The sequence below is a fragment of the Hyposmocoma kahamanoa genome, unplaced genomic scaffold (genome assembly GCF_003589595.1).
Source record: "Hyposmocoma kahamanoa isolate Upper Pololo Valley unplaced genomic scaffold, ASM358959v1 88, whole genome shotgun sequence".
Taxonomy (NCBI): Eukaryota; Metazoa; Arthropoda; class Insecta; order Lepidoptera; family Cosmopterigidae; genus Hyposmocoma; species Hyposmocoma kahamanoa.
The window spans coordinates 17,156,579-17,172,849 of record NW_020654466.1 but is presented as its reverse complement, the minus strand read 5'-3'; the positions used below and the strand labels follow the sequence as shown (position 1 = coordinate 17,172,849).

General features: G+C 36.7%; 1 protein-coding gene across 4 annotated transcripts in view; it reads left to right on the top strand.

Annotated features, from left to right (window-relative positions):
* Positions 1 to 16,271, top strand: part of LOC113236057 (transmembrane protein 47) — a 29,320-nt gene that overhangs the window by 7,034 nt on the left and 6,015 nt on the right. Inside the window, exons 2-6 of one of the 4 annotated variants that reach the window (XM_026472051.1) lie at positions 4,995 to 5,322; positions 13,328 to 13,524; positions 13,818 to 13,957; positions 14,851 to 14,913; positions 15,087 to 15,101. In XM_026472051.1, coding sequence (XP_026327836.1) covers positions 5,191 to 5,322; positions 13,328 to 13,524; positions 13,818 to 13,957; positions 14,851 to 14,913; positions 15,087 to 15,101 — 547 coding nt within the window. In that variant the 5' untranslated portion in view covers positions 4,995 to 5,190. Of the gene's footprint in view, positions 1 to 4,957; positions 5,323 to 13,327; positions 13,525 to 13,817; positions 13,958 to 14,850; positions 14,914 to 15,086; positions 15,102 to 16,271 lie in introns of those variants that run through there. The other 3 variants (XM_026472052.1, XM_026472054.1, XM_026472053.1) reach the window with 3 other exon arrangements.

Here is a 16,271-nt window from a genome sequence, read left to right as displayed (position 1 = left end):
GACGAAACAAAATGTTGAGATGATCTCCCTTTCGGTCAATAATTATTTGAAAAAGAAAAGTGGTAACGAACATAACAGTAATTTCTACAACCGCGAGATATGGACAAGTGCGTTATCATGAAACTCAATGTCTCAATATTATGTAAAGAATTACTATAAAGAATAATAACCAACTTGCCCCTTACTTACTTCCCTACTTACAACTTAACCAACTTGGGTCTGCTTTCATTCTCCGGGATATACTGTCGTTCTCCGTCCGACATTCGTCCGAAACAATTACTGTCAAATAAGTAATACTCTGCCAAGTTAAAAGATAATATCAAATATGAAGTTTTATTCGCATCACGCGTCTTATAATTGGGCCGAGTATTTGACAGTAATTGTTTTGGACTGATATCGGACGAACAACGAGAGTACAGGGCTAGGGGGTCGATTCAGAACCTTACGATAACTCAGTTGTCGACTGATGCGATTAGATATCATACGATTTCTTTTCATTTTTATTCACAATCACAGTCAAACTGTCGTATTCGAAACTGCACCGAAATGACGTCACACCCGTACGATTACTCGTATTTCTCGACCGGTAAAGGCTACAAACGTTATTCAGAACACAGACTTTGAAGGCCTAAAATATAGGAATGCATAAGTCTTGGACTAGAATAAATTAATAAAATTGAACAAAATCCAGACTTCTTGCTTTGTAAACAATAGGATGTTCGGTAACTTTCATTCGATAACTGTGTTCATGAATGATCCTCAAATGGCAGGGACAGAACGATGTAGATATAGATTGGGCTAGCGCAGCGATGTCTAAACATTTTAGCACTTTTCTAAATATTTTTGCTTACTCATGACACTAATGCACATTCGGTGAAGTGGCAAATATCTGAAGACATATTAAAATTACACTGATTTCGTCGCAAAATTAAGAGTCGATACTACCTCAGCTTGAATTCAAATTTTTCCCGTACTAATACGGTTCATTTTGCTTGGGTCGAGCGGCAGGGAAGCTTTATTACAGAATTTCTGTTTTTACAAACCAAAGTAAAGCCATTTAAAAAATGTATATTGTGTAGTATACGTGTTCTATTTAGTTCAGTTGATATACATATAAAAATCATTGGGATATGTAAAGTACTTATTAAATACAGTGGTTTTCTTGTAAAATTTCGAGGTAACTTTGTCTTGTGTGTAAGGAATCGTGTTTTCATACCACATACTGATCAGGGTATATCCTCAGTTTTATTATATAATTTTTTTCAAAGTGATTCAACACTTACACTGTTATGCGGAATCAACCAAAGTCATTTGAGGTTGTATAGACTCTTAAAAGGAATATCCCTTGAGGACTCTATCGAAAACAAACTTCGCATGTTTCAAACTATGTCCATTAAGAGGAGGTTAACACGAATTATAGTGACTTTCCAAAGTCAGGGGGGGCAGGGCACATAACTAATCTTCTGTTGACTCATTCCTTACGTGTCCCTTTATACACAATTGTAAATCATGATTTATAAAGGCCTAACACAAACAATTGAACACCAAGCTCGTAAGCTCGGTATGTACAGAAGTCGTAAGCAACAATCCTTTCACTTTCAAATTGAACAGTCGCGTCCGGATTTCTCCGTCTCTTTATAAGTTCAATAGAGCGCTTGACGCATCATTCTCACGGCTTATAAATATATAATGTGACTAAGACAGATTCTTCAATTAGAATGTCTTTCCTCTTATAATAAATTTCCATTTTAACCCTTTACCAGGCCGCGTAGAACCAGCATGACTTAAAACGTATGTTACATAGAATCCTCACAATGTGGACGCTAGTAACATATCCGCCTTTTTTATATAAGATCATTGGTTCCTAATCTTTTCTTTAAGCACTTAAAGGATTCAGAATACAAATAAAAAAATGACAAATCCTACGGTAAGTAAAAGTAACACAACATGACAATTTACCGGGCTGCTGGCATAAGTCTAACTAACTGCAGTATCTTTGAATATCCTAATTCTGGTTATACTTAAAAAAAGACAACGTTTAATAATGTATGACATTAAACGTTGATCACATATCCTTAGAACACTCCCTAAGTCTTAAGCGCTCCGTAAACGATCAAATAATTTGTCAAATAAGTTTGTGAAAGTTTTTGATTGTTCGTCAAATAATGTACTTGTTTGATGTGTTTGATGGAAATCTAGATTGACGGTATCTTTGACAAACATGAACGTTTGTCAAACCAAACTTCAGTTGTCCTTCCATTCCATTCCATATAGCCGTCTGGTTCTGTGCGCAATATTTCTTTTAACAAATTTTCGTGGATATATTTTTCTCTTAATTTCAACTTTGGTTACCAAAGGGAAGTAGACGCGTTTTGTGAAAGATTGATTTAACGTTGTTGTTGGAATTTCAGAGTTACACCCTAGTCTTAGAGCAGATAGTTATGCTGCCCTCGATCATTCATAAGTAACGTAATTAACATTTTCAGCGAAACAGAGTTATTAACATAGAATCAGTGAAACGAAATTTAAAACCCTCCGATAAGCGGCTTTTTTATATATTATTTATTTTCAATTGCATTGCTAAACAAACTCAGCGTAACTGTCATTTTTCAAAGAAATAATCAAATTTGATGCGAATATCTCGAAAGTTACCAAAATATGGTAAACGAAATAGTATATTTGAGACATATTTCCCTTCGACTGGTCAAGAGCTAAAATAGCTATAAAATGAAGTGATAATAAATATAAAGTGTTTATTTCAAGCATTCTCTAGCAATCGTTTCTATACATTTCTGCCATATGCATCCGAGTTAAGTAAGCAAACATCGCTCACAGTTGATTGTTTTCTCCGTAACTTCAAACAAACAAGACAGGCGTTTTCTCTGCGCTAGCTTTACTTTGTTTGTTCTGCAGTAGGGATATCCGTATATGCAACTGTTATGCTATGTGATATATTGTTTCAAATAGGAAATTTTTGAAATATCTCTCATAAACATTTTTTTATACATTGGTTGTACGGCTTATTTCGTTCATATTTGATTTATTCGTAATTATGTCGTGTTCAATTTAAAAACACAAAAATGTTGCATGCGTACAGTAAATGGAGGACATTTCCAGTTATAAAAAATAATGACATTGATAAAGCAATTTTGTCACGCTAAAGTTCTGGTCGAATTGCTCACGTTTTTGTTGTGCGCGTGTGCTATTTCCTATATTATGTCGTCCAGTAGCGGCAACTTAGTAAGCGACCTCATTTATGACGCTCTCCCCTATTCGTGCAGGCTAACCCTGCACGCACGAATATTTCTGACCTAAATTACGGGCAAATCATGCGGAAGGGTAACCTTTCAGCAATCTTCACATGATGACGATAGCGCCGGTCAACCGCAGCCACGACATTGATTTATAATAGCATCAGCCACGTCTCATTAGGGTCAACTTCGGGGCTTTCAACCACATGTACCTCTGATGTCAACAGTGTAGTGAACACTTTACTTAGACAGAGTAAATGCTGGTTTCGCTTCGTGAACTTTTCGTACTATTAATCACATTTCAATCACAGGTTTATTTTATCAATGACGCGAGTTTTCCTTCTACGTCTAAAACTCAATTGACGTTGACGAATTATGCTTCATCATTCATTGGATTCTTTTGGCCACCCTCACCGGGGTCTGCGGTGGAATTTTTATTGTCTAGTTAGGGAAGAACGAAGTGAACTTTCATTTTATTGGATAAATGTTTTAGGGTCGGTCAATGTAATGGAAAAATGTTTTATGAAATTTTTTTTATTGCGTCCTACTTTTGAAATGGACTCGTTATAAGCATGACATTGCGCATCTATATAGCAGAATTAACGGAAAAAATTGAAGATAATATTTATTTAATCAAAATTCATTTCATCAATGCTACGGGTACACTTCTACCCTCGTACTTTAAGCCCATTTGTTTCATTGGGGTAGAATAATGGGGAACGGTAATCCAAAAAGTCATTTTCAACTGCGTAACGAGAACTAAATTGTTCTCCTTGTCAATACTTTTGAAACTTGCTGAAAAAAATTTAATCGGTAGGGGCTTGTCAGGTGAGTATAGGAGCGGCGAAGAGCATCAATCTGCAATGGTTTGTTCGGTAGATTGCCCTTTGTTGTAATTGTGTAGAAGTAGCTGTAAAGGTCAATTATTTTAGTCATTTTTTCAGCGTTTCTTCACTATAGTGATCAGTTGTAATGATTGTACCAGATCTAACAAAGCTACGGTGGATTAATCCGCGACCACCAAACAGTTTTTGTGGGTAGTTTAAAATTTGGGCACTGTTTGGACTTGTGGCCAGGTTTTAGTAGACCGTTTACGATTATTATTTAAAGAATCCAATTTCAGCACAAGTCAGAATCTCTTTCAGCTCTATCGATTCATTAAGACAGTAAGCTTAAACCGCTATGCCCGTTGCAAGTGGTCAACCCCCTTTCTCCGTCCGAAACAATTACTGTTAAATAAGTAATACGTCAAGTATGAAGTTTCATTCGCATCATGCGTCTTTTTCATTTGGACAAGTATTACTTATTTCACTGTAATTGTTTCTAACGAATGTCAGAAAGAGTACGGGAGTAGACCTCCTGGTCGGACAATTATGTGCTATCCATTTTTCTTCATTACTTTTTTGGCGCAAATGGATCAATATAACATAGGTATAGCTGTAACAAACCATGGCGCTCCTCCGCAGTTTTTGCGGCGGATCAGCTTCAACAATAGCGCACAAGTGTTAATCAACTTAACTTGTCCACCTCGAAATCGGATGCGAAACAAAGAACGCACAGTGCGTTCGCCAGGTGTATTCGCTTCATATACGTCGTTAATGTTCATACTTCAACCACTAATAAGAAAAGGCATACAAAACCATAATTAGATGAGCACATTTTTTTGTAAATCAGTAAATTTTTCGAATAGCGCGTATAATTATCAGATTCTTCCATTTTCAATAACAATTAAAACCCCGATAGTTAAGGTAAGACTGATAAAGTTTTGTGAACTCTTGGAATTGTGATAGTTTCAGGCTATAAGTACGTAGAGTTAGTTATAAAACTGGAACTGTGGTAAGGACTGGAGACATTAGAGCAGTAGTGTAGCGAGGTGTGATGTGTTAGCGTGACGTTGGCGCGACGGTCGCAAGGGGTGGTGGCGGGGCGGTAGCAACGCATGCAGGGGCGCGCGGGCGCAGGCCCGAGCGGGCAACGCTCTAACCCGCGCGCCCAGCCGCCGCCAGTTCTGCCGCCGCCGCCGCAGTTCGCCACTGACGAAGACGAGATGCCTCCCAACCAGATTGCTCAGGTTATTATTACTTGAATTGAACCATAACTGAAATTTTTACATAGAGGTTTTTTAGTAATGTTCACATTACTGCTTGGCGGCAGAAATAGAAGGTGGTACTTACTTGGACGAATTCTTTCACAAGGAGCTCTACTGCTACTGGACGTTATATTTCCTGCGATTGTGAAGCGTCTGCTATACAGGCTGTTAGAAAAATGCTTTATTGTTTACAACCCTCAACAATTTAAAAGAGAAAACAAGTATGTAAATTAGTTATTTCTTTACATTTCGGGCATTGTGTCCTGCAATAATAAGAATTATGTAATGATACACAAATTTGTATTGTGTACTACTGATTTTCTGGTTAAAATTATTTAGTGTCAAAGAATCTGTCGTATCTCAAATAATTATGAATTCCTTTTTGTAACAGCTGTGTATTTTTGGTGAAACATGAAATTAAAGCCTCCCCCAATCCGATTCCATGGTGCAGATCGTACCAGTTAAAAAAGCGTTATCTCCACTATAATGTAATTGTGCAAGTCTATGATGTAATAGAATAAATAAGAGAGGCATTAAGCCATTGTTCAGTGTTCATTTTCATTTCATTTATATAGTGCCACGTATTTCGAGCCTTTTTATCAAATTATTCCACAAACATTTCAATTGCCTATAGATCACAAGTTCAACTAACGAACATCGTCTATTCAGCCAACGGTAATTAACCTAGTTTTAGTACGCTTTTCGATTTTTACTGAATAGACGTATTGGAACCTCGTTTCATTACAAATTCCGGGAGCGCCGGCGTATCAATGGCTTGAAAAACGACATTGAAGACTCAGAATTCAATTTTATTACTGTGAGACCGTCATTAGGCTTAATTATCTCGAACATTTTACGTGTAGGTTCTTATATTTTGCACCAGGTATTGTATTGATTTGTTAAACGAATGTTTTTGTACGGTCAAGAGAACAAAGAATCCTATCATTTTAGGCTATGTACCGTTCTTATCACAAACACCAGAGAGTTGTGTTTATATTTTAACTTAAGTGTCAAACTTAACCCTGTACAATGAGGTAAAAATATTTATTGTCTACATTGAAAACAGTTATTCATATTGTATTGTTGGCATTTATCTATAGTATTAATTTCTATGCTAAAAGAGCCTGTAATGGTCGTCCATTACTTCCATTATCTACTACACCTATATAATTATGTTTTCATTCTTTGCATTGAATAAGGTTCAAAGCATTTTACACAAAAACATTTTCATTTTTACGGCTTGAAGTTTTTACGATCAGTCAATAAAGAGCTAACAACATTTGCCGACAAAAGTTTGCATGCCCAATATCCTGAACGGTATTGACAGACGCGTATTAAGTAGATCCCAATAAATCGAACTGACTTGTTTCAATGTGCCAGTGCACTTCAATTGTTGATCTAATTTTCTTTCCTCGCTACATATTTTTTGTTTTTTTTTTCTAACATATCAAGTGACCAGACGAATAAGTCATACAACTGGCCTGATGGTAAGTGACACGCTTGTCCATAACAGTTGCATTGCCGTTCAGAGCTTTAAATCGTAAAGATCTAAGGGGCACTGTCACCTCATCTGCGGTCACTGCACCCGTCACCCTGAGACATAAATTGTGTAGGTAACTCTCAAGTGCCTTGAATTTCATAGGGTCGTATTCCAGAACTGTACTCAATGCTCAAGTCAGGATTTGAGCAGACTTGAGTATGATTTCAAGTACTGGAAATACGACTCTAATGGCAAGGACGTGAGTATGATTTTCAGTGCTCACTGCAATACTCAAGTCCTGACTTGAGCATTGAGTAGAGTTCTGGAATAAACCCCTCAGTGAGTAATGCTCACATTACGGTAAGGTGGCCGTATTTCTCTGGACGAACTCTTTGACCCGGAGCTCTACTGCTGGTAATATTCTCTAATATTTTAGCGAGAATAAATAAGGCTATTATTACTGATGCAGTCTACAGCATATAATTTAACTACTAATTTGAATTATAATCAATACCGGTCGTACCCAAAGCATATAATACGGTCTCTATCACTGCACGCGCGTAGTCTTCAAGCAGTTATCTCGTCGAGCCTACTTCAGATGCTCAGTGTATTTGTTGATGTCGAAATAGAAGATGTTGCTTATCACTGTATCCAGATCATTTATGTTTGTTAAATGCAATACTATCACTATTATCATTATTACCTGCAACTATCAGATAAAAAATAAATAGTTTACCGATTCGATTTGGATGTTGATAAAAAAAACAAAATGGCAACACTGAAAGATATCAAAAAAATAAAAGATATAAGATATGGGAAAATTGTCGAAAAAAAGAAGGGAGATGGAATGGAAGATTAAAGGATTACTGTTAAGAATGTCTACTGCAACATATCGTATATCGTATATATAATCATATCGTTTGCGACTGACGAAGACGCTTGCAGTTGAAGTCTCTTTTTGGTTTCATGACTCTTGGGATTACAAATTTAATCGACCTCTACGACTTTGTATTATAGTTCTTATCAATTATTATTATACGTATGTGTTGTATCTGTAGTTTACAGCTTTCGATTTCGCTGCATTTTGGCGTCCCGGGAAAAGATAATGGAAAATCGGATCCCGGAAAAACGACACTTTCGACACAGACTGTTTCAAAAGTATATTTACATATTCACTTATAACTACGCGTTTAGGCAGTCAAAACTTGGTATTTTAATTAAGTTCTTTGTTTACACAAGTTATAGCAGCAAAAATTATTTTTTCATTTTTATAGTAAGTACATAAGAAACAAAGGGATATGGAAAGGGAGAATAGAGAAGACCTGATTTAGTTACTACCGTTGTTCAATCTCCACGAATTTTACAAGCTGCACTCTACAGTGTTGCCACGTCCATGTAGCCAGAATAAAAACATAACTAATGGTTTAGTGGATTTTTAATACTTTTTAATTAAATGACTTAAGTTGTAAAAGTCTCGATAGAGAGAAACTGCCAACAAATTGTCGAGACTGTAGAAATTTTCGAGACCGATATTCCCGGGATGAAAGCCCTTAATGTAATTAAGATATATCGGATGCTTAACTGCCGCACATGACGAGAGTAAGTCGTACGATCTTGCTCAGGCTTGAAAAGCGATCGTTGTCCATCAATCGTCGTATGTCTACCTTTCTATATATGGTATATAGAAATATAACTGACAGATCGAGATTGATACGAGCTCCCTGTGAAAGTGTGAAAGAGTTCGTCCAGAGACGTACTGCCACCTTTCCTATTTTTGCCGCCAAGCAATAATGTCTGTATTACTGTGTTCTGGTTTTGAAGGGTGAAGGTGCTGGTGAAATTACAGGCACATGGGACTCGTCAACTTATGTCTCTAGTGACGGGCGCAGTGGCAGTGCCCCACAGATCTTTGCGCTTTAAAGCTCTCAGTGGCACTGCAACTGTTATGGACAGGCGTGTAGCTTACCATCAGACGTACGACTTGTTCGTTCCGTCATTTGATATTATAAAAATAAAAAAACGTTGCCCTGAAAAAGTTACCCAAAGCCAGTTCTGACAGACAGTCCAGGCCGAGGTACGTTTATAGACTGATTTAAACTTTCACGATTTTCACGCGTTATTTGATTTTAATTCGGGACTTAATCGTGTATAAAAATCACCAGATATCGTGAGTGTTGTGTGTCCGTCTAGTGACAACCCTAGTGCATAAATAAATAATGGAGACCAAGCGCGAGTAGTTAGAAAAACTCTACAGTCCCTTCGAGACCGTGGATGTTGCAATACGTTCAAAACGTCGAGGTAAATAATGTATGTTTTTATACACGTTTATGCTCAGTTTATGACCGCAAACGTATTTTTCTAATTAAACCTGACCTAGATGTCTCTTATTGGTGTTCATTAATGCAAATATTGTTTTGTCCAGTCCCCCTCGTCGCGTCGTCCGGAAGCTTACACGTGAACGCGTTGTATAAATTTAATGAATGAATCCCCTTCAACGACATATGCTTCCGCCTTCAATTGATTTAAAATGGAAATACCCATTTGTTCCTTTATTTATTTGTACGTTTATAATATAATTCCTTGGCATCAATTATTATCAAAGCATTTTTTTTTTGAGCTAAGGAACAGAAATAAACTGCCTGTCCTTGACGATCGTTTCCACAAAGTATTTAAGGAGCAATGATACGCTTCTATAATAAGATATCAGTTGATTGAATATAGACCATTTGCGAAGTTGTAAATTTTTGTGAAACAAAAACTCGATCCATAAGGTGCTTTATGGAATTGAACCGGTTAGTTTTTTCAGGCTGTTTCTGCCTAATGATATTTTTTACAAAAAGTTACCCCTATGGTATTCTGTCGATTTTATTAATTATAGATATTTTTATTCGTTCTTCTCATGGGAATTTGCCTCAAGAACGAGTAACAGTGTTACTATTTTAATTTCAATTGTAATTTGCTAACTTGTGAGAGATTCCGAGTATTTAATATTTTATATCTATTTTTGTACTTTAAGCGGAAAATTCTTTATCTTACGACTAATAATCTATCCAAATAAACATTTATACATATTTTCTGCGTTGTTGATACAAAGGAATACAGAAAGCTAAATAAGCTGTTGCCAGTGCGTCGGCTAAATTGAAACATGGCATGTCCCCAGAGCGTGAGACGTGAGTCGGGTTTCTACGTGAGATACAACAGACATCCCTTGAATGTTGTCTGAGGAGGGTATAAGATCGTGCTAACAGCTGATGGTGGTCCCCCCGCAGCACCGGGCACCGGGCGCTGGGCGCTGCGCACGATCGATGAAGGCACCCCCGCACTCCGCAACTTCTCTCCCCATCTCGGCTAGACATTCCACGGCGACCGATCTATCATATCTTTGATAGCCTTCGCTCGGGATACATCGCCCAGCGTTTCTGGCTCTCGGCGACAGTCGTCCGTGCGTTTTTCTCGCCGGAGCCGGCGCGCGCGCCTTGTTATGCCGGCGATAAACTTTCGACCCGTTTATGATAATGACTATGTCAAAATTTGTCTCCGTCTCGTATGGGAATGCTTACTTCAGGAAATAACGTATCCAAATCCAAAAGTAAGTTTGTTGTACGTACACTTTGATGTCAATGTTTATTATTTGTCATAAAAATGTACTATTTTTCTGTATATTTTCGTTGTTGTTTTTATTATCCTTCATATTTTTTTATAAGAAATATTCTCGTCCTCTGTTTTCCTAACATATTCAGTATGCAGGTACCCGCCTTGAAACCTTTCGCTCTATGATATGAATTAAAGTTGAGATTCCTTTGTATGCCAGGCTACTCAAATTCGACCATGAGGAAAATATTATTCATTTTAGCAGTAATCTTAACATTTATGTGACGTTCAATGCATCCTAATTTGGTAATTGAATCGCTTCCGGAAATTGGACTTTACGATCAATAATGCAGCTTGAGAGATGTACTGCGCAGATGCATCGGACATCCGGGCATTGAATCTACATTATATGTACATACAGATATTTTTAGATAGCCTATAAATAAGGCTGATTATGGGTGTGATCCTGAAAATACGTCATTGCCACTTGAATCATAAACGTGTTTCTAGACTTCTGATCGTCAACTTTGCGTTATTATCATGTCTTCAAAATGGAGTTAAAAAACTTTACTTAGGAAGAAGATACTCTTTGTTTTAGTACACAGATGACCTGTTGCTTTCTTTATTTAGGTATAAACTTTGTTAGGGTAATAAGGATTAAGATGATTACTTTCTTCTTATCTTCATCTTCCTAATAAGTCGGCGTCTACTCTGCCCTCCTTGTCATAACTAAATTATTTGCATTTCGGAAACTTTCGAGATATTGGCACCTAATGTTATTTTTGCAATTTAAAATGTCAATTACCCTGATATTGCTTAACAACAAAACTGAAAGTAAATAAGTAATAAAAAAACCGTTCATAGGGGTTGTAGATCTCGTTTCGATTTTTTTTATAAAATCAAGTAACTGAACGAACAAGTTCTGCGCCTGATGGTTAGCTACACGCCTGTCCATAATAGTTATAGTGCCACTCAGAGCTTTAAATTGCAAAGATCTGAGGGGCACTACCACTGCGCCCGTCACCCTGAGACATAAGTTGACAAGTCCCATGTGCCCGTAATTTCACCAGCACCCTTACCCTTCAAAACCGGAACACAGTAATGCCGACATTACTGCTTGACGGCAGAAATAGTACTACCCTGGACGAACTCTTTCACAAGGAGCTCTACTGCTATTAATTTGTTAATATTATTTAACTGCCTCCGTGGCCGAGCGGTTGCCATGCTGCTCTGTTCAAATAAGTAAATTTAACTATCGCGTTTTGGTTTAGATTTTAATTTAAACCTTATAATTATGTATAATTGCGTATATGTATATATTTAATGTCTAAATAAAAGTCTTAACGCAAATGCGGTAGTTAAGTTTGAATGATTACAAATTTACATTCAGGCTTCTCCCGTGAGTTTTGTTGTAATTTGTGGTTGTCTATATGTGTGTTCATGGCACCCGGGATACAGGGTTTTCCAAATTAAGGGCGTGCGCGTTAAAATAAAAACAGTTGTCGCTGGCGTCCATGTTAAATATTTGTATACACAATTTTACTTGTGACCGCTGCAGAATTCGCCATACAATATTGTATGTTTTTTTCGAGATCGCTAGCGATTATCGTCACAGTAAACTCATGGTTGGGACACTGATCTGTTTCTGGACTAGTTGTAATTTGATATAATACTTATTAAGTTTCGTAAAATGTCAGTATTTTACAAATAACCCTATATATACGTGGAAAGAAATTACAATGTCATTACAATATCTTTGTGTGAATAATTATAACAAACTAGTAGAGTAATTTCACATAAAATAGTTGAATATCAATTCAATATAAATTTAAATACAGTGAATAGCGACATCTCTAGCCGGGGCTGGTAGCTGTTAAGGTATCTAACTGGGTAACGAAAAACTTTCGTAGATTTCTCATAGATGGCGCTACGGTTAAAAAGTCTTTGAAAAACCAAATACAAAGATACGACAACAAGCACATAGAAAAAATCTGGTTTAAAAGAAAAAAGTGGCTTAATTGGTATAGCGTCTGCCACGGTATGTTAGAAGACGTCGGTTCGAACGAATTTTTTCTGAGTGTTCGATCTTTGTCGATTATTAATATAATTATAACAAACTAGTGGAGTCATTTCATATAAAATAATTGAATATCAATTCAATATAAATTTAGAATTTACGATGACTTTTTTTTAGTTTTTTCGGCGTTTTTTTCGGCATTTCTTTTAACAAACAATTAAGAATAGTTACCACTTTTATTTCCAAAGTTTGACTTATTATATTTCTTCTCGATATTTCAAAGCGAGCTCACACTCGTTGATCACAGGTTATTTGGTAAACGGCAGTTGACGGCTTTAAGGGCAGAAATATCAGTGGTAGCCTCGCAAGAGTATAAGTTAAGAAAGACAAATATTCTGTCCTTAAAGATGCCTAGTGCCGACTGCGCTATGCACAGAACGTGAAGTCTCTCCGAAATATAGGAAAAAGTACGACAAGTTATACAGTTATAATAAACCTATAACTAAGATAACAGTTTATTTTTAATTTCATTACTTAATATTTCGAATCAATAAATTATTAGTAAGTTATATAAACTAGCTAATCCAATGTTAGTGGCTAATTAACCAACTGAAATTGAAAAACGTGCCTGAAGATGGTTTTTGATCATTCTTCTCAGTAGAATCTAATTGGCTTGCCTATGAAATAAAAATGATTTGAGTTTATTACCTTTTGTACCAAATAGAAACAAATTAGAGTTTTGAATACCTGTGAAATGAAATTTTATTAAACCACCATGTGTCACCACGCTTATCTACGAAATCAGTCATTTTGAAATATTTTTGGTAAGTGCCGCATTATGTTTAGATGTGACTCGTCATACTTTCTAATTTTTTCAAATGCTATTAATTTGGTTGCAGGTCATCGCCCTAATATGTGGTTTGTTAGTGGTGATACTGATGGTGTTGGGATTGGCATCTGCGGACTGGCTGATGGCGGCAGGGTGGCGACAAGGGCTGTTCATGCACTGCATCGACCCCGATGCGCCTACGCCGCTGCCCTTCGACATCGTTGCACAGCCCGGGTGCTATGCCGCAAGACCGACCACTTATATTAAGTAAGTTATCATTATATTCTCTATTATTATAAGTCCCGTTAAACGTTTTTACGACATTCACTACAAGATACTATCAAAACTGGAGTCCAAGTAAAAAGTTTTACATTTGTTATAAAATTAAGTTTGCTTAGGTAATGTAGACTAGCTAATTATGTGTTCTTAGATAAAACTTATGACTAATTAATAAAGACAATTCTCCAATATATTTCAGTAGTTAGTAAACCTTTTTACCTACGACAATATATTTGACTAGTTATTTAATAAAACAAATTTTTTTCTCTGTTTCTCTTTAGAGCTGCGGCGGGCCTGTGTGTGGCGACCCTAGCGGCAGATGTGTGCGGCGCCTTATTGACAGGCTTAGGTCTCCGCGCCGCCGACCATCGCACCAAATTTCGCTACTATCGCTTCGCCGTACTCGCTATGGCGCTTGCTCGTGAGTATATTTCATTACAACAATACCATAGCAAGTAGGGCAACTCCCATTTGTAATGTTCGGTGCGTAGGGTTGCTACATTATTATTTTAGTTATACCTACAGGTATAACATAATTTGAAAAAGTAAGGTTTTCATCGCAGTATTCTCGTGCTATATTAAAATAATCTTTGTGAAATGCAAATACACACGTACGTATTGATATTTTTATATTGGTATCTTGAAAATAATATGGTTATGAAATAGAAATGTCTACGTAATTAGAAACTACACTCACATCAATAAACACCTTTACTATTTAGTGTCATTTTTTAAACACCGAGCGACCGCGTCAATTCTATATAATGAATGGCGCGTGCAATGGTGAGGGCTTAGCGAGATTATGCACGAAAGTGTGCGTCCGTACACGGTACGCGGCGGGCGCGCACACGTACAAGCCACGTTGCAACGTACTTGTATTTTTTTTATATACTACCAAGTGACTAACAAGTCGTGGGCTCGTCACCCTGAGGCACAAGTTGACATGTCCCATGTGCCTGTAATTTCACCAGCACCTTAACTCTTCAAAACCGGAACGCAGTAATGTGACCATTACTGCTTGGCGGCAGAAATAGGTAAGGTACTGCCCTGGACGAACTCTTTCACAAGGAGCTCTATTCTAATAACATAATAACGGACACACTTATAACCTCGCACTAGGGAAACACTGTGTCGTGGATGCCATGGACACACACATAGACAACCACAAATTACACACACACGAGAAAAATAAATGTAGCCCATACAAATATTTCTCCCGGCCGGCATCGAACCCGGGACCTCTGCAGACCAGCAAAGTAACCTTTTGGCTATGATGACATACAAAACTTAACCAAAACTTATTGTTGTTTCCAGTAATGTGCATATTAATTGCGCTAGTCATCTACCCCGTATGCTTTGCTGCTGAGCTGAATCTCGGTAAGTCTTAAAATTAACCTTAATAATGTACTTTGTAAGATAGAAAATCGAGTATCTACATTTTATAGAAAATTTAACACATTTATTTTCTCGCTTATCACATATTTGGCTCAAACACGAGTCTAATGCGGTAAAGTGAATTTATAACCATTTGGTTTGCCTTTGCAAACAAGATATGAGCAAATCAGGTAAGTATTAACTTTTTTATCGAGTATGTAATTGTTCGATTTAGCTTACTTTATTTCAGATCATGAAAACTCATCTTAATTTTGTCTATTAACTGTTGTATTAAATATTTTTCACAAATTGGTTTATTTGTCAATCGTTGTCTTTATTTTATTTGTACCTATTCTTGCATAGCTTCAAAATTAATGGCTGCTGAATAGTATCCGTTGTATTTAGGCCTATTTTTCTATTTTCAAATTGTTTAGCCTTAATGCTGATTGAACATTGGTACATCTATACAGTGTGGTGATCTTTCTCAAATCTTTTGTGTACTAGATATGATTGAGATAAAACTGACTATTTTTCTCTTGATTACGCTAGGGATATATACATACCGTCCAAGGAGCTGTATATAAAAAAATACTATATGAGTGTGAAAATGGACTTAATACAGTTTTATTCCTTTTTTGGATATCAGCTAATCAAAATCAAGAAACTATTACTATGTTCATTTTTGTTTGCATTTGTTAGAGCAGTAGCTTCATGCTTTGCGTTATTTCCCGTAATAATTTTTCCCGCAGAGTTAAATATTGGGCGGTGGAGCACAAACATATATTTTGGTGTTTCTGTAAACACACACTCATACATTCTGTTGCTACATTCGCTTCACCATGTATTTATATAAAAACAGCTATTGATTATTGTCAATATTTTTATAACAACTTATACATAAAGGCGCTTTCAATTTAGACGCTCGTAGAAGCGCTGCAGAGGCGACCCACAGGCGCGGCAGCCGTGCCATTGCTAATTTTCGTACAATATCTAGTCTGGAAAAGTAGCGCGCGCATGACGCGACAGTGGCGCTGCAGGTACGTTTCCAAATATTGCATAAAAATTAGTATTAGTAATTAGCGCCACAAGCGCGCCACTGCAGAGCTTCTACAAGCGTCTAATTTGTAGGGACACAGTATCGAATTAAAAGTATCGATACCGTACTCATGAGTAGTATCGCATAAAAAGTATCGTACTCATAAAATTATCAAAACAATATATACCTCAAGGTATCGATACTTTTTGTTTTGCAGATTTTCCCTACTTAAAGGCAGAATTGAACACATGAATTTGTCTTTTTTTGTTGATTTACGATTTTTAATTGAAACAAATAGTAAAAGAATATTGATCAATTCAATCAA